The 19,027-nt window shown below is 40.6% G+C and overlaps 1 protein-coding gene across 1 annotated transcript in view; it reads left to right on the top strand.

Moving 5' to 3' along the window:
- DCDC2 (doublecortin domain containing 2) overlaps nucleotides 1–19,027 on the top strand; it is a 165,799-nt gene that overhangs the window by 60,309 nt on the left and 86,463 nt on the right. Inside the window, exon 8 of the mRNA XM_084873434.1 lies at nucleotides 3,727–3,889. Within this exon, the coding sequence (XP_084729560.1) occupies nucleotides 3,727–3,889 (163 nt within the window). The remainder of the gene's footprint in view (nucleotides 1–3,726; nucleotides 3,890–19,027) is intronic.

Raw genomic sequence — 19,027 nt, 5'->3', positions numbered from 1 at the left:
GGCTTTTTTTAGGGAACCATACAATATAATAGCTGTTTCTAGTGCTTTGGCATCAAGAAGCTCTTGTGTAACAGAAAAATCAGACCTGGGTAATCTTGAGAAACTAAGTTCCTTTATTATCTGTAAAGTGATGACAATTGTATCTATCTATAAATTTGGAAATATTTGTGTTAATGGGTATTTAGCACATAAGAGCTACTCAATAACATTGTGTCATCAATTGGCATAGCTGTGTGAGACGGCAAAACTAACTTCTCTATTCACTCTATTCCCAAAATAGTAATGACTATATGTGCTCAAGTAATTAGTCACAGGTGGAAGTCTCCAAAAGAAGGAAAATTTCCTTCTTCATTTCTTTCTCTCTCCACCCCCACCCCTCTCTCTCTCCCTTCTCTTAGGATATATGTATCTCTTTATATATCCCAATATATAAAAACCCTGGGTCTGCTACAACTGAGGGCTTGACCAACCAGAAGTCAGAGCTGGGTTGCCATGATGACTGAGCACTGACTGCTATGCTGCAGGCATAGTGACCCAGCACTGACTGCTTAGGGGGCTGAGAATCAGCCTGGAGAGAGGCCTGAAGAGAGAAGCCAGGTCTGATCCATAGCCTCTGTGGCAGTTGTTGATTAGCACTTGCCTCTCTCTCTCTCTCCAGGCCTGGCCTGCAGCTGTGCTTCCATTTCTCTTCAGGCCTCCACCAGGGCTGCTGATCAGTCCTACCTTTCTGATCCGGCCTCATTGATAGGCCCAGAGACACTGACTGGCATAGAACTGACCAATCAGAACCGAATCTGGGTAAACTGTGAGGAACCAATGGCTGCCTAGGAGGCAGAGCTTTTGACACTGACTGGCATAGAAACCGACCAATTAGAACCAAATTGGCTGGCAGGGAAGGGCAGTTGGGGGTGAGATCATGCCAGCAGGGAAGGGTAGTTGGGACAACCAGGCCAGCAGTTGGGAGGGACCAGGCCTGTAGGGGAAGGAAGTTGGCAGCCATCAGGCTGCAGAGAAGGGCAGTTGGGGGGGGGGGGGACCAGGCTTGCAGGGGAGGGCAATTGGGGGTGACCAGGCTGGCAGGGGAGGACAGTTGGGGGCGATTGGGCTGGCAGGGGAGCAGTTAGGTGTTAATCAGGCTGGCAGGCAGAAGCTGTTAGGGGCAATCAGGTAGGCAGCCAGGTGAGCAGTTAGAAGCAGCAGCCCCGGATTGTGAGAGAGATGTCTGACAAGGGCTCCCAGATTGGAGAGGGTGCAGGCCGGGCTGAGGGACAACCCCCCATCCAGTGCATGAATTTTGTGCACTGGGCTTTGTATATATATATATAATTTCTTACATATTTTTTATATTAACATTTTAGGTGAATTAACATTTTTAAAAGGATAGGCATTTAAATTATTAACCAATCTTCTAATTACAAAACAATTTTTCCCTTGTTCTCATTTTTGTTCTTACAAAGCACCTTATGAGTAGTGATTATTGGGTAATGCCTGAGCAGCAGTTTTGAAAGTCATGCCCTATATAGTTATTGGAATAAACTATTCTTTCTTGATGATCCACAATCACCTTTCTGAGTGTTGCTACCAGGAACGTGGTAAAGCAGAATTTTCTGAACGTTCAACAAGAGAGTTTTTAAAATTATGTAACCCCTAGGCATTCCATTCCAGGATGGGGCTCTGCTTCTCCATTGTTATACCCCTCTGTGAACAAGACTTTTCCAAGTGAGCTATAAAACTTGTTGTGCCGAGATCCAAAGCTTCTCATTCACAACACTTCATGTTAGTCCCTGGAAGTTCCACAGCATCTCTGAATGTTCCCATAGGCTTGCTAGAGGGGTTACTTGTTTCATTCAAGACTTTTACAGTTTTAAAATCTTGGAATGAGTAGATATGGTTGAAAATAGACTGGAATATGAGACCTGGCTGATCGTTTCAGAATCTCCTCTATAATCATATTATCTATTTCTTCTGCCAGGCAATTTATAGCCTTTCGAGAGAGAATCATTGAAGAAAAGAAAAGGAATAAAAAACATACCACAGCTCTGGTAGCAGCTAATGCAATAATTAAATGGAAACTGTATGTTTAAATTGCAGTCTGAATAGGAAATTAAATTATGCAAAAAAGTGTTATAGATTCAGACATATTTTATACTGTTAATAAATCTATGCATAATTCATTTTCTTGTAGGCTGTGACAAAATAGCATAAATAGCTTCATTTGTAAGGCTGTGCATTTTGCTGTTCTTAATTGGGTGATGGCTAAAACTATTTAAATACTTTTAAGTGACTGAATATATAAATGTTTAAATTGAGCAGTTATAATAGGTTTCCAGGCAGATTTGTTTATTTTATATTACTACATTTATTTTTAGATACTAGCATAGTACAAATATTGCATAAAGATTGCACCCAATATGTGTGTTTGATAGGATTTTAAGAAAAATATATTATCTCTTTGCTCTTATAGAAAGCACTCTGATACTCATTGAATGAATACTATGTCAGGCACAGTACCAGTTACTTTATAAACTGGGCCATTTTATTCTTATTATAGACCTAAAGGCAGGTACATTAACTCCTTTTAACTGATGAGGAGACAGGCCAAACAAGGAAGGAACTAGTCCAAGTTCCCATAGGTGATTACTGGCAGAGCAGTGGCTCTGAACCAGGTATTTTGGGTTTCTAAAACTTACAATTTTTCTTTTGCCTGCAGCTTCACACCCTACACACTCAGGTAAGTTTAGCACTGGGGCATCTGAGAGTCAAGGCTGTCTTGTTAGGAGGGAGTCTCTTGCTGTAGCAATGGGCACACAGTAGCTGAGACCAGCATAGCTGTCCCTTGAGCACTAACAGTAACCACCACTGTAGTGGCTATTATGTGGCTCCACAGGAGCCATACTTGGGCCAGTGACAGGAATCTCTAAAACTCAATCCACCTTTCTGCTGAGGAGCCCACTTTGCAAACATAAGGTCTTCATTTCCAGAAATATTTGGGGACTGGAGGCAACCACTGGAGGTGTGATTATAGGTGCTGCCTTTCAGAAATGTGGACTGCTGGGGCCCATGTTGCTCTGGATTTGCAATTCATAGAGACCATTGCAGTCACCAACAGATGAGTAAATATTGGAGATTTCTACAAGCGCAGTGTATGTCTCTTCAAATGTCTGTCTCTATACATTCACAGTGACTACTAGTTAAGAAGGTATTTCTTGATTAACTGATCAAGCTGAGGATTGTCTCTATTTCTCATTTAATAGGTAGCTGCTGATTCCTCAGAAAGCACAGAAGGGAGGGGATGGTTAGGGCAGAAGGCCTGCTGTGCTCTTTGCCGAGGGCATGACCTTGGCTAAGGCTTACTTCCTAAGCACTAAGCCTCCTTTTCTCCTCTTTACAATGGGGTGACAACAGTACCTGACTCACCGGGTATGAAGATTGAGTGACTTAATTTTATAGAATACATGGTAATATTAACTAATAAACAATCGTTATTTTTCTTCTTCCTCTCCTAGACCCTTCTTTTGCCACTAGGAAGAGTTAATTGTAGGTATTAAAATGGGTAGAAGCAGAATCAGCACAATGCATCCATCTCTGGCCCCTGCCCCATTTACCTAATGCCTAGTTATTTATTTATTTATTTATTTATTTATTTATTTATTTATTTATTTTTTTAACTAGGAATCACTGGGAGTTCATTAGTCAATAATAAGGGTCTAATCTTTTGCCACTTAGGGAAATGATCGCCAATCTAAGTCAACTGTAGGATCCAGCGACAACTCATCTCCTCAGCCCCCAAAGAGGAAAGGGAAAAAGGAGGATGTGAATGTAGAAAAACCCACAAAAGGGAAACAAAATCTAAAGTTAAAGAACTCACCACTACCAATTCCAGACAGTGGTAAGTTTGTTGTTATTATTATATTGTTGTTATTATTTTTAGGTTAAGGCTGTGATACAATTTTAATGCTTAAAAAGGTCTATTTGTTCCTCTGGGCACACAGAAGATATTCCTACTTGTCATACATGAGTTTTTATAGAAGATCATGTGTGTGTGAGAGATGCTGCTTTTCAGGATTAATTTCTATTTGTAATTAGAGGTTGTGCTACAAAGAGGTTAGGCATGTGTTTTGAGGTGAAATATTTCTATAGCAATCTTACAAAACAAAGTAAATTTAACCATCCTGTGTTCCTACTGAAAGTGCTTAATTACATTTTTTACATTGGTCTTTCATACTTGTGTGTCCACAACCTTTGTTTACATTCATTACGAATTACCTTTTAGTCATAGATCGCTTCCCCCTCTCCCGCAAAAAATGTTTTACTAATTCTGCTGATATCCCAGAGAATAAACACACAAAACTTTACTAGTAAACAATATTTACCAGAATTAGTTGTGTATCTTACATTACCAGGCAAGAGCTTGTCTAAAAATAATTTTTAAAATTTTGTTTTAGAACAAAATTTCAGAATAGAAGTGTGATGAACTAAGGACATATGCTATCAGAATTGTGGATTTTCCCATTAGGTTTTCATGACAACAAGCTCTTATGGGTTTCATTATAAGCGTGTTCTCAGTGGGGTGAGCACATGGCAGTGAAGCGATGCTGTGGCAGAGGGCTTCTGGGACACAGCCCAGCAGAGTGACTGCTTCTTCTTCCTGGGACCCATCCACACACACCTCAGGGGACACACTAGGGTGCCTATTAAGAGGATGGAAGGTTTCAGATGTGTGGCCGGAGCTTTATTTTCTTGCCTTGGAGCTCCAGCTCATTTGAGTCTTTATGAAGATTCACATTGAAATTACAGCTAAGGTGGGCTTCACAATTGAAGAGACAGCATGAAATCTATGAGGGTTTAGAGGTTGCTGCACACATCAGTACAGAGTTAAAAGGAAGATGTGTTGAGACTAAGTTAAATGAACAGGCTAAATGACTGAGCTAATTACATAGAGAAGAAAGAGTAGAGGTTGTTTAGATCTTCAAAGGTTGAAAGGATGGAGATTAGCTGGAAGCTGAGTGTTCTAAATTTTTGTTCTAGTTCTGCTGTTAACCCTGGACAAGTCACTAAACATTTCTGGCCCCCATTAGCCCTCTGCAAAGTGTGGGTTCATATTCAGATTTATCCTTAAAGTTTTGCTTGTCTTTAAGTTTGTGAAATCCTTTTTCAATGCCCATGAAACAGGGATGCCATGGTGAAATTCAGTCAATAAGTGTTTATTGAATGCTTATTGTAGAGCAGACATGAAAGAAAAAAAAGCTACCCATACCTTGAGCATTAAAAGTATTTTAGTTTAATCAATATATACTGGATAATGATACTCCCAAGGCCATGGGATATGTCTTTTTAAAAAAAATACATTTTTCATTGATTTTAGAGAAGAAGGGAGAGGGAGAGAGAGAGATAGAAACATCAATGATGAGAGAGAATCATTGATCAGCTGCCTCTTGCATGCCCCCTACTGGGGATTAAGACCGTAATCTGGGTATGTATCCTTCCTTGGCTGGAATCAAACCTGGGAACCTTCAGTCAGCAGGCCAACTCTCTATCCACTGAGCCAAACCAGCTAGGGCTGGGTTATGCTTTACTAATTTATTTTTTTAATCCCCCAACAACTTGCACATTTCTCATAGATATGAGACACTTAATAAATACTGAGAAATGAATGATAGAAGTTACAAAATAGAGAAATCTTTGTAATACTTTAAAACTCACTAAGGAACAGGACCCATTTTAAACTTTTCATGAATTATTTTATATTAAAGACTTTTTAATAAAATATTACTTGCTTATTTTCTGTGAGGCTCTTATTAGTTCATGAAGATCCCAACTCCTACTTCCAATACGTTTGTTTTTTTTTAAAATTATTTATTTATTTTTATTTTTTTAAATCTTTAGATGTAGTAGTTTTTCCTCAGAAGAAAGGGAAGCATCATCTGTCAGGTATCTCATTTGTAGAAATTTGGGGACACAAGATGCTGTACCAGTATTTCCCTCTTTTACAGGAAAGTAAGTTTCATTAAAATGTTGAATTATCAGTACTTTTGATTTTGTGAAAATCCACAGTTTTCAACAAAAATTGTATCTTTGGAGATGAAAATAACAAAAACATATTGAATATTGAAGCAAGTCATATTTTAAATGTGCTAAGAAATGATAGAATCAATGAACAAAATGAGTACTTGACCTAAAAGATGAAAACTTTTGAAAATATCCAAACAGAAATTCTGGACATGAAGGACTCAATAAAAGAAATTAAGAATGAATTAGTAAGTACAGAAAATAGAGCTTACCAGATGGAGGAAAGAATTAGTGATATCAATGATAGAATTAGTGATATCGAAGAGAGAAACTTGAGTATACAGAAAATGAAAGAACTCTCCAAGAACTATGTCTCCATCAGAAAGAGCAATATAAGAATAACAGGCATACCAGAAGATGAAGAGGTAAAAGGGAATGGAGAGTCTATGCTGGCTCTTTCCTTATCTTTAGAGAATTCTACTGGATATATTATTCTTGGCTGGTAATTCCTCTCTTTTAGTAGTTTGAATATTTGGTTCCACTCTCTTGAGCTTGTAGAGTTTTGCTGAGACATTTGTTGCTAAGCTAATGGGTTTTCCGTTATAGGTTACTTTCTTCTTTTCCTTGGCTGCCTTGAGTATTCTTTCTTTATTATTAATATTTGATAGTTTCAATACAGTGTACCTTATAGAAGGCCTTTTTGGATTGGGATAATTAGGTGTTCTGATTGTTTCTTGGATTCAAGAATCCAGCTCTTCCCTTATGTTTGGTAAGGTCTTATCAATTGTCTGTTTGAATAGGCTCTCCATTCCCTTCTACCTCTCTTCATCTTTTGTTATGCCTATTATTCTTATACTAGCGGCCTGGTGCATGAAATTCCATGCATGGAAGGAGGGGTTCCCTCAGCCCAGCTTGCACCCTCTCAAATCAGCAACCCTTTGGGGGACATCCCTCCCACAATCTGGGACTGCTGGCTCCTAACTGCTCACTTTACCTGCCTTCCTGATCGCCCCTAACTGCTCTGCCTGCTTGCTTGCTTGCCCCTAACTGGCCTCTTCTACTGGCCTGATCTTGCCCCCAACTGCTCTCCCCTGCGAGCCTGATCTCGTTCCCATCTGCTTCTGCCTTCCTGATCACCCCTAATTGCCTCTGCCTGCCTGATTACACTGCCCTCCCCTGCTGGCCTAATCTAGCCTCTACTGTCCTCCCCTGCAGATCAATTTGGTTCTGATTGGTCTCTTTCTATACCAGTCAGTGTCAAAAGATATTCCTCCTAGGCAGCCATTGGCTCCTCACAGTTCACCCAGATTTTGTTCTGATTGGTCAGTTTATATGCAGTCAGTGTCTCTGGCCTAACTCTGGGCCTGATCAGGGAGGCAGGACTGATCAGCAGCCCCCAAGAAGGCCCAGAGAGAAACAGAGGCATGACTGCTGGCGAAGCGTGGAGAGAAAGAGAGAGGCAACGGCTGATCAACAGCTGCCATGGAGGCTGAGGATCAGACTCTGCCTCTCTCTCTGGGCCTGATCCACAGCCCCCTTGGCAGTCAGTGCTGGGTTGCTGTGGTGACCCAGCACTGACTGCAGGACTGACTTCCAGTGTTCGGGAGAACCTTTGGTCGTTTTGGACATTACCAACCCTGGGTTTTTAAATATTTGGATTGCTTTTTCATAGTTCTTGAAGAGTTCTTTCATTTTCTTTGTACTCAAGTTTTTCTCTTCTTCCTTCTGCATCATTTTTAGATTCCTATCTTTGATATCACTAATTCTTTCCTCCTTCTGGTCAGATCTATTTCCTATGCTTTGTACTCATCCTTGATCTCTTTATTGAGTCCTCATCTCCAGAATTTCTATTTTTGTTTTTTCTTAAAGTTTAATCTTTTTAGTAAAGCACTTATTTTGTTTGCTGATTTTTTCCCCAATGAACTCATTAAATTGTCTATCTAGGTTTTCTTACATCTTGTTGAGTGCCCCCCCCCCCCCCCCCCGAACTTCAATGTTGTAATCTATCATTTAAGTCTCTATATTTCCATGTCTCTAAGTTTGTTTTCTGGAGCATTTTCCTTGTGAGCTGCCTTGTTACCTCGATTATTCATGGTTCTTGATGGATTCTTTTTCTGTCTAGGCATCTTTATATAAGTGGCATTTCTCTAATAGATTGATAATTACAAGTCTTTCTATTGTTTTCCAGTAGGTGGTGCTGAATCATAAGGTTTTTGTTTGTTTGTTTGCTTAGTTCTCTTGCATGTCTCTGGCTTTTCATATCTCTTGGGATGGTGGAAAGTGGCCTGTGCTCCCTTGGAATATGGGTGCCTCTCCTGTGATCTGGTCACTCCAGTCTCAGAGGACCAACCTTCAGGGGAATATGGTGGGTGATGTGGCTCAAGTTTGTGAAATCCCATTGCTGCCTCTCACAGACACAGATGCCCCAGGCAGTGTAGCCACAATACATAGAGATAGGGTGAGCTGCCTCTTCTGTTATTTTACCCTCCTGACAGTGGTGACCAGTAAACCTCCATGGCATCCCCCCCTCCATCCCACTTGAATCTGGGATTATTAACAAAGTCCACCCTTTGCTCAGGGAAAAGGTGATTCTGTAGTACCAGTTCTAGGATTTCAGATAATGTGCTCTGCTACTGGACACCAAGGGTGGAGGGAGGCATGTTTTGGGAGGTTAAGAGGTTGCCAGGCTCTGTGGCTTTGTTTTTGTATTTTGAATGTCGACTGTCAGACACCCAAGGCTACACATCAGTGTTTTGTCCCTGCCCAGGTCACTGAGCTCAGCCATAGCTTGTACTGTCCCTTCCTATAAGAATGCTCACTGGATCTCCTTACTCCTCTGAGCTGAAGAGAGTACCAGCCAAAACCTGATTCCTTCCCTCTACCCACTGTGAGCTCTCTGCTTCAGGGCTGTGTCTGTGTGGCTCGCCTTAACTTTTCTCCCTTCTCACCTCCCAGGTTTGGTCCCACTTGCTGACCTTTACATGTTGCAATGCATGGATCTCTCAGATGTGTTTGTGCATTGAGCAGGGAAGTTTTTGTTGAATTATAGCTATTTAAATTGTTGAAACTTCAAAGGGAGAGATCAAATGGATCTCTTACCCACCATTTCTCTCTAATTGTTTCCCCAGTAAGAGGCTTATACACTGATACAGAAGCACATAATATAGTTTAGGTGAAGCATTTTGTACCTTTTTACCTTAATAAAAAGAGCATATAATCTGGAAAATGAATCTTGAATTCCCAAATTTTATTCCAGGGAAAAAAGAAAAGTAAAAAGGCTTGTGCTGTTCATTAGATTAAATAATTGTTTGCTGAGTGAGTTAAGGATATTAGCTTAAATCTATACTTTTGAAAACTTAGCTATTTCTCCTTATCAGATCTTTCTCTAGATGTTTTTGTTTGTAGAAATTTTCCAGGTTATAATATTAAAATTATCTCTTTCTCTTTTCATATTCCTTAATTCATCCTTCATATTTATTATTGCAGTTGCTTTTTGTTTTAAGGTAATCTATTTTAGTAATTAGAACCAAGTGTGTGCTTTTGGATATTCATATTTCAAAAGGCTCTTCTTTACAAAAGTAAAAGCAGTAATGACTTGCAGCAAAGTGAAAGGATGTGGTGAGACAAGAGAGAATGAGTAAGAAATATAAGAATTTAATACTGTATTCTGTATTTGGAAGTTTCTGAGAGAGTAAATCTTAAAAGTTCTGATTATAAGAAAAATTTTATAATTATGTAGGGGACAGATGTTAACTAGACTTATTGTGGTAATCATTTCTCATTGTATATAAATATTAAATTAAAATGCAAACATTTGATTTTAGAGAGGAAACAGTTTGTTCTGTTGAAAGTATTTATTTTTATTTTTATTTTTTAATATTTTTTATTGATTTTTTACAGAGAGGAAAGGAGAGAGATAGAGAGCTAGAAACGTCGATAAGAGAGACACACTGACCAGCTGCCTCTTGCACACCCCCTACCGGGGATGTACCCGCAACCAATGTACATGCCCCTGACTGGAATCGAACCTGGGACCTTTCAGTCCGCAGACCGACGTTCTACCACTGAGCCAAACCGGTTTCAGCTGAAAGTATTTTTAGTTTGAAATTAAATACTTCTTGGTTTTATTTCAAAATGTTAAATTTTAGAGTTAGGATGAATAGCTATGATTATTTCATACATATTGTGTCAATTTTTGACCAAGTACTCTACCTATATACTGTTCTCAAGTTAATTAGAAAAAAGAGGCTTTTTGTTGTTGTTGTTGGCTTTTTAAGGTTTTTGTAGACTTCCTTATTTTTTATAATTAAGATTGTAGTCATAAATGTTGCTCTTTTCTTTACTTCTGCTTACTGATATTCCCATATCTAATGCTGTAAGAATGAGCAGTGCTGATATCAGTCTGTAGATGGCAACCTGGTCTAATTTTATTGCTTTTTCTTTCTTTTTTCTCTCTCCCTGTTTCTGTCTTTAATAGTAGAGCTTAATAATTCAAGCAAAGCAGTGACATATTTCTTCAGGGAGACAAATCCCATTTTCCTTTGGTAGCCAAGATGCAAAGTAAGATTGGTTGGTGATTGATGAAGTTGGGTGTGAAATGCATTTTTAGTGCTGCATTTAAATACCAGCTTAACTGGCCAGCGTGTGTTTTTGTTACACTTTGCACTTGAGTTGCCGTGCCTTGGGATATGTTTTAGAAGCTGTTAACTAGCTACACTCTCCACTGTGAGTGAAGTAGTGATGATAATTGTTTTGAAATAGTCATATTTTCTACATGAAAAAATTAGTGTTTTTAGTACGCTTAGAACATAGGAAGCATGGTGATTTCAGGGTCCATAGAAATATTGGAAAAACTGCAAAGAAAATAGCCTGGTTTGTACTGCTATGGCTTATTTGATATTGATAATTATAAATACTTTTTAAAATAAAAATATTGAAATGTAAACAAAACCAAGACTTCTTTTCTTTCGAAGGTTGATTCTCTGCATGTGTGGGTTGCTTCTGTACACACACACACACACACACACACACACACACACACACACACACACTGGTACTCTTCTTGATGCAGTGCCTGGCTCATTCCCAGCCTCGTTCTCTGACAGTTCCCAAGGAACTTGTGTTGTTTAGATTCCTGATGAATGATAGGGAGCAGGTGCCGTGCCTGGAAAGGATGTCGGAATATTATGACCTTGCTGGGTGACTGCCCTTGAGCAGTCATGCTCTTGAATTTTCTAATAGCTACAACCTGCACACGGCTTGCTGTGTCGCCCCAAGCATGAAGCATTGCTGCAATCCATCCTCAGAGTCAGATCACGGGCACTGAAACTTGAGCGTCTTTGGTTCGACTGATGAACCAGCTTAGGCAGTTGCATGGTTCCCAGTCACAAGGGATTATGAAGATAAAACAGGCAGCACATTTTGCAAGTGTGCTTTCCCTGAGTCTCACCCTCTGAGGGGGATTATGCACTGGAGAAATATGTATAAGAGAAGGCATAGAAGCAGTGCCTGGCTTTGCTTAACAAGCTAACCTAAGATTTATAATTCACTGGTGTCTGTTGCCACCAAGTCACCCTAGGACAGAGAAATACAGATTTTCTATTCCTTTGTTGATTGTAACTGCCCATCACAATGACAATGTCTATTGTGGGATATGGGTCAAATTTAGTGCTAGTATGTTAAAAAGTTGTAAGCTAAGCATTTTTCCATACCTCAGTGGCCTTTGTTGGAATCACAGATTGTACAACAAAATTATAGTACAGTGAGGAGTTTTAGTAATTTCTTAAAATTTTATTATGGTATTCCAACCTATTGATAAAAATTAGAAGAGGAGTGTATACTTTGCTGTTCACGTTACTGCTGGGAGGTTCAAAATTGGAGGCTGGTTGAATATCATTAAGATGTTTATCTCAGTTTGAGAGGAGTATGATACTAACCCTTTTTAGAAAAGAATCTTTTCATATTCTTCCCTCTTGCCTTATCCAGGTTGTACACTAGACGGAGAAGTACTATGAGAAAAGCACCATTTTAAAACCACTGATATAGGGTTGAGACCTCTTTAGTAAACTTCCTTTGGGGGCTATTTTTTTAATGTAGTCTATGGCTGAGGTAGTAATATACTTTTGTTTTCAAAAGGAAAAGATTACTAGCTGTTGAATTACACATAGTAGGTATTTCCAAACCTTTGGGAAGTTTTATTCCAGAAATGTATTTAATTGTTTTATTAAAAAATTTTAATGTTAACATTATCACAGGTATCCTCCTTTCTCCTCTCCCCCTGTAGCCCACTTCTACCCAATCTGCCTTCCTCTTCCTTGGCCTTAACCAAACTATTGTCTCTGTCCTTGGGATATGCATATATGTTCTTTAGCTTAATCCCTTCACCTTCTTTACCCAGTCACCTCCATTCCCCTCCCTTCAGATATTTTTGTACTCATATGACATTTCCATATAGCCCATGAAGCTCTGTATAACCCACAATGCATCTTAATTCTTGCACTGTACTCATAATGCCATGTAAGGCACCTGCAGTGTGCGATGTTGCTTCTAGTGGGAGAGTCATCTACAAGTTCCATTTCAGAATGCCAGGACCTCATGTGACCTTGCTGCCAAATGATGCAGAACTGCCTTCCATCAAATTACTGGTGTAGATCAGACCACAAGGTGAAGGATCTATGTGGGCTTGAATTTGAGGAGGAATGTGAAGGTTGAGGGGCCAGACCTAGAATTACAGGGGTGGGGACACTGAGGTCTGGGCCCAGGTTCTTTTATTAGTTCACCTTCTGCAAGAGGATAATGTTGGGATTTTCTCATCTTTATTTTTGCCCCCTAGCTTTAGGCTTTGGTTTGCAACCCATTACTTCTAAGCAAGTCTCTTTCCTTCTTGGCCTATCAAGGACCCAGACAGATTTCATAGCATTTCCTTGATTCTGTCTCCAAAGTTATCTCTGAAATTTCTGTAGCTTAGTACAGAGAAATTTTTTTTTCCAGAAGTGTACTTTGGACAAAGCAAAGACTGAAATGTGATTCACCTACTTTTCAGGAGGAAGCTAGAGTTGATTACTGTGGCTGGGCATTTCATCATGGGATCTGAGGTAGGATCCAGACTGAGGCTTGGTTAGGGAGGGGTCTGAAGTTAAGAATGTCTGTGAGATGATGATCCTGGTGGTCACAGGGTGGAGGGAGGAAGAAGTAGCGTGTGATTTATTCCTCTTCCTCTTTCTTCTGCCAGTCTTGTGGTGAAATAAAACCAGGATGGGGGCCTGATCCATTGGAGTATCAGAGGCTCCTCAGTCCATTCACATGGGAGACACAGATAAGTACCCAGCAGAGAATCCTGCTCAGAGTAGCACTTAGCCATAGGGTGCGGGTGGGAGGTGTTTGTGCACCGCATGCCTGCACATGTGTTTGCAGGTCCATTATACCTACATTTGTGGTGACAATTAAAGGGCTATAAATTTTAAGCACTGAACAATGGTACAATTCTGATGCCAGTGTTTTAGAACACCTCAATTGTGGATTTTAATCTGATACTTTGTTAGTTGCATCTACAAATTCTTGAAATTAAGGAGTATTTTCCTAGTTTTACAAATGGAGGAAAAAGAGATGCTAGTTTTCTGAGGGCATATCAATGGCTACTGATTTCTGGAAGTTTCTCCTCGGACTGATAGCTGACTAAGAGGAGGACATATACTAATATATGTGCTATTTGTAGGGCACCAATGCCTGAGAGTACAGGGGGAGTGAGGAGGCCTCGATGTGTGTGTGCTCTGACTGTCTTCCTTCAGTGCTAAGTGTTGATGTATCATAGTCAACACTGAAGCTTATCTAAGACATTGTGAGTAGTTCCCATTTTTTTCCTCTTCCGTTTTTCAGTATTTCATATTCCCTTTGTACGTGGGGATGATTGAGTTGAGCTGTTTCTGTTTTGTAAGTGATAGGAGTGAGTTATTACTACCAAGGAGATTTCCTCTTCAGCAATATGGTACAATACAGGGTCTTCTCTGCTCTCACACAGACCAGGTCAGGAATGAGGCTAAGTCTTCAGCATTTATTGGCTGCTTCTTGTATGTGCCCTGACCAGAGATCAAACCCATAATCTTCACATATCAGAACAACACTCTTAACAAACTGAGCTACCTAGTCAGGGCCCTGTACATATATTTTTACAGTTGGTTGAATATCCTAGGACTTAAATTTTTGTAGCCCAAACTCCTCTCTGTATCTGAATTTCCTTCTCATGTGTCATGAATCCTTAGACTTATGAACTCCTCTCCTAGAATAGCACTTGTTTCTTCCATGAACATTTACCACCTGCTCACCATGGACCAATGATCACCAAGGTGACCCCATTTCCTCTCTTTTGTACTAAGTGCTAAGCACTTACATATTTTCTTCCAGTAGTCATAATTTTATTTTTTTTTAAAAAATATATTTTTATTGATTTTTTACAGAGAAGAAGGGAGAGAGATAGAGAGCTAGAAACGTCGATGAGAGAGAAACATTGAACAGCTGCCTCTTGCACACCCCCTACAGGGGATGTGCCCGCATCCAATGTACATGCCCTTGACCGGAATTGAACCTGGGACCTTTCAGTCCGCAGACCGACATTCTTCCACTGAGCCAAACCGACTTCAGCCATAATTTTATTCTTATCAAGAAATTTTCCCAATTAAATTAAAAGCAATTTTTTTTTCCATTTCAATGACCAAACTCCATTCACTACTCATAAATGCAAACATGCGTTTGTGTTGTAAGCATTGATATGTTTTCCTTTGTTGGTAGTAAGTCATCTCCTAGGCCTCTGTATCAATTTTGTTCATATAGGGAGTACCAGCATAGAGCCAGATGATAAGGCCATTCTGCTTAATTGTGTTTAGCGTGGTGTCTGGAACAATTACTGAATACTACTTGGTGCTAAACACAGGAGAGGGATATGTCCCCACCCTTGTAGCATCCTGGGCCTTCTTTGTAGACTGTGACCTATTTTATATATGAACTCTGTTTTTATCCTTCTCAGTTACCCTAGTTGTTTTTGAAATAAGACATAACCTTTATTGCAAATCAGCATGCAGTATTATATCACAATTGGAATAAAGATAAAATATCTATAAAGTGCTTTTGAGCTTTGCAGGTTTAAAGCTATCCATTTATTCTTATTCTATGCAATTGTATGATAATAACCAAATTGTTTCTGTGAAATCAGGCAAGGTTTCATTCCCTATAAAATGCCATAATAAAAACCACTTTTCATTGGGAAGTCAGCAGGTCTGACAGGCCCCCCTGCTGCTGCATAGGTTCAGAGCGTGTGTCTGTCACCTTTGGACTGATGGTAGCTGGCTTTCTCCCAGGCTTTGTTTTGCTTAATAGTAAGGGTGCCAACACAAAGCGGTAGTTATTTTTGCTGGAGGGTGCTGTGGCATACTAACAAACAGGAAGCCTTCGCCCAAATCATGGAGGCTGACCCCTAAGCCTAGGTTGGCAGCCCAGGCCCTGCACTGCTCCATGGCCTCTTGGGCTTCTGCATTGTGCTTCTGAGTGAGCGTAAGGTGGATGCTCTTACCCAGGAAACTTATTGTCATTTCCCAAAGTGGGTTCCATGGAACAGTAGTTTTATGGGCTTCTGATAGATCTTTCTTGTAATAAGAGTTCCATGCTCAAACATAAATTTGGGAAATGTTGGATTATACAGTTAAGCCATTTTCTCTGCTAATGGGTTTCTCAGAGCCTTTCATATAAACTCTGGATCCCTGTAACTGAGGAGCCTGTGGTGGGATTATTGTTCTCTAGAGGACAATTTAAGAAGCATGGGGCAAGCACATTGGCAGTGTTCCCATACATTACTGCTTCCTTGAAGATTGTAGGGCTTGGGGAATTTCTGATGAAAATTAAATGATACACCTTCTTTTTGTGTTGTTCTGACTAGATCAATAGCTAACATAAACAGCTCACAGTTTCTGAGTGTTTACTGTGTGCTAGGGATTTGACTGAGCACTTTAGGTATACAATTTCACTAATCTTCATATCAGCCCTAAGAGACATGAGTCACTATTGCTATCATCATCCCCATTTCACTGATAAAGGAGCTAAAGCACTGAGGAGTTCCAAAGTTTCATGTGATCAGGCATGCACCCAGTAGTGGAAGAAGCTCAGACCTGCTGCTACAGGCTGTAGAGGCTGTTGTCTGGGTCAACGTGAACTCAGATCCAGGCAGGGAAACTCTGGGTCCTGTGCTCTCAGGGCTCTAGTCTACTGTCCCCTTGACCAACAAACAGTATCAGAATTCACAGGTGCGTGTGCATGTAGGGGCCAATATTCACGTTCATTAGGGGTGAAAATGTTTAAGAGCATGCTCTACAAAGCCCTCATCAAGCAATTATACCAAGCGGCATGGCTACTATTTGTTTTGTACCCTGCCTGCCCAGGTTTGGTTTCCTCACTGGTTATAAATAATTTTCATAAGATTTCATGGCAGTGGGAAAGAAGGTATAATACCCTATGAATAAGATGGTGGACCCAGGGTCAAGGTGAGGACCACTCTTTCTCTCTGACCCCTGCCTTAGGTGTGGTATCCTGTCTACTGAGTATGTGTCCTCTACCCCTTTAGTCACACACATTCACACCACACAGCACCACACCACAGGCATGCATTTAGCCTGCACTATTACACCATCTTACTCAGCACTTTGTGTTCCTCTATGTTGCATTTATACAGAGAGTCTACTCAGCCAGTAGCAGAGATTTTAAATTCTGAGTTTCTAGGACAGGATTTTAGAAAGAGTTGTCTTACTCTTGGTGAATGGCCAAATCAAGCTTGCTTTAAAAACAACAACAACAAACAAACAGTGGATCTTCTTTCTAAAGGCCATCTTAAGGTGCAGAGGCTGGAAAAGGGAGTATTGAGGTTGACACTTTACAAAATACATAGAGCAAAACTCACCGGGCAGCCTACCAGTTTCCTCCCTCCCTCCCTCCCTCCCTCCCTCCCTCCCTCCCTCCCTCCCTCCCTCCCTCCCTCCCTTCTTTCCTTCCTTCCTTCCGTCTTTCTGTCTTTCTTTTCTTGAAACACTGCCTCGTGGAGCCCTCATCTGTCGGCTTTTAGTCTGCAAAGGCTGCTTTCCAGGCCTGTAGCACATGGTGTCCCAGATTTCCCTTTACCATTACTCAGGAATTCCTGTGCTTATCTTCTGCGTGGATCTCAGTACTCAGGGTCTTATGCCTCCCTGTTTCTCAGTTGACTCCATTTTGGCAGAACACAGCTTCCTTTCCCATAGTTTCCTGAGAAAGGGTAGATGGATGGTCATTAGGTTCTGAGACTCCATGAAAGGAAAATCTCTCTGTCCCTGTTTCTCTCCTCACCACCCTACACTCAAAACTCACCAGAACACTGCTGACACCAGATGTGTGGGTTGTTTTTTCATGCCAAGTAATGCTGCAATTTTTTCAGAAAACAACTGGGTGTCCTTCAATTTAATTAAATTCAGGCACTCTCTGCCTGGGTTTAGCGAAGACTCCAGAGGTTTAGGGCTCAGTCTCACAAGACTTCCCCCTTCCCTTCCACTTCTGATGTCAGTCTCAAGTCAAAGTCGTTTCCTGTGCTTCTGACTGACCAGCTGTAAATCATGTTCCCCTGACCCTCTCTTGGTGTTTGACAATTTGCTAGAGCAGCTTATAGAACTCAGGAAAACTTGACCTGCCAGATTATTAGTTTATTATAAGGATACAGCTCAGGAGCAGACAGATGGAAGAGATGCAGAGGCAAGGTATGGGTCGTGATGTGGAGCTTCCAGCCCTTCTAGCACCACCACGTGTTCACCGACCTGGAAGCTCCAACCTCTCTGCATATTTTTATGTTATTAGTATGTAATTATGATTGATTAAAGCATTGATCATTAGGGATTAACTCAACCTCCAGCCCCGCTGCCCTCCCCAGAGGTAGAGCTAGGCAGTGGAAGGGACAATTTTAATCCTCTAATCACGTGGTTGGCTCCCTTGGCAACCAGCCCCATCCTTAGGAGCTTTCTGAAAGTCACCTCATTAGCATAAACTCAGATGTGGTTGAAAGGGCTTATAACGAATAATAAGGCATTCCTGTCACCTTAGCTTTGGAGCTGTTTCAGGAAATGGAGTTATTTGAGTTATTGAACTATTTGAGGACAAAAGACCAAATGTTATAACAAGGTGCTCTCATTTCTCTTTATCACTTAGGAAATTAGAAAGGATTTAGGAACTGTGTGCCAGGAACCATGGACAGATCAAAATATATTTCATATTATATCACAATATCATATTCAGCATGTATCAAAGTATCTTCATCACACTCTCACACCTAATTTTTAGTTTGGGTTGACATAGAATTCTTGGTCGAAAAAATACTTTTCACTCAGAATTTGAATGTATTATTTCAGTGCTTTTTTTACATTCTTTGTTTCTATTAAGAAATCCAATGATAATCTCATTCCTGTTCATTCTAATGTTTCCTCAAGGCTTTGCTTAATAGGTAAGGGTCTGAGAAAAGGAGTTGGGTGCATGTAGTTCAAGTAGATCCCAGAAAGCATGGGCAGGTACGACATAGAAGGGAGAGTAGCTATAAGTACAGTATTGTGAAATAGGGTAACTTGTGGGCAACTGGGGCTCAATCCCGCTGGAACCCTGTACCTGTATGAAACGCACTTCAGAATTGTCCCATGCAGCAGTGGGGACATGGGCTATCTGTTCACCAATTCCTGTGCTTCCATTGGTTAAAAATTGTTCTTGGCATGTTAATTTCCTATACTGTGGCCTGTTCCACACCAAAGTGGAACATGTTTCTGTGACCAGAGGAAGTCCTTAGGCAGAGAGGAACTCAGGAACTTGAGTCAGGAAGGCCTGGAAGTATATGGAAACTGTCTACCATAGCGGCAGCTGACCTCTGGACTGGGTGGAGAGGATAAGGATGGAGCATTAAAGGGGGTTTCCCCAGAAGAACAGAAGTCTGGAAAGCCTGCTGTTAATAAGGAGAGGGACATTAATGGACTTG

Source organism: Pipistrellus hanaki (assembly GCF_964339955.1).
Source record: "Pipistrellus hanaki genome assembly, chromosome: 2".
Taxonomy (NCBI): Eukaryota; Metazoa; Chordata; class Mammalia; order Chiroptera; family Vespertilionidae; genus Pipistrellus; species Pipistrellus hanaki.
This window is presented reverse-complemented; position numbering and strand designations above follow the sequence as displayed.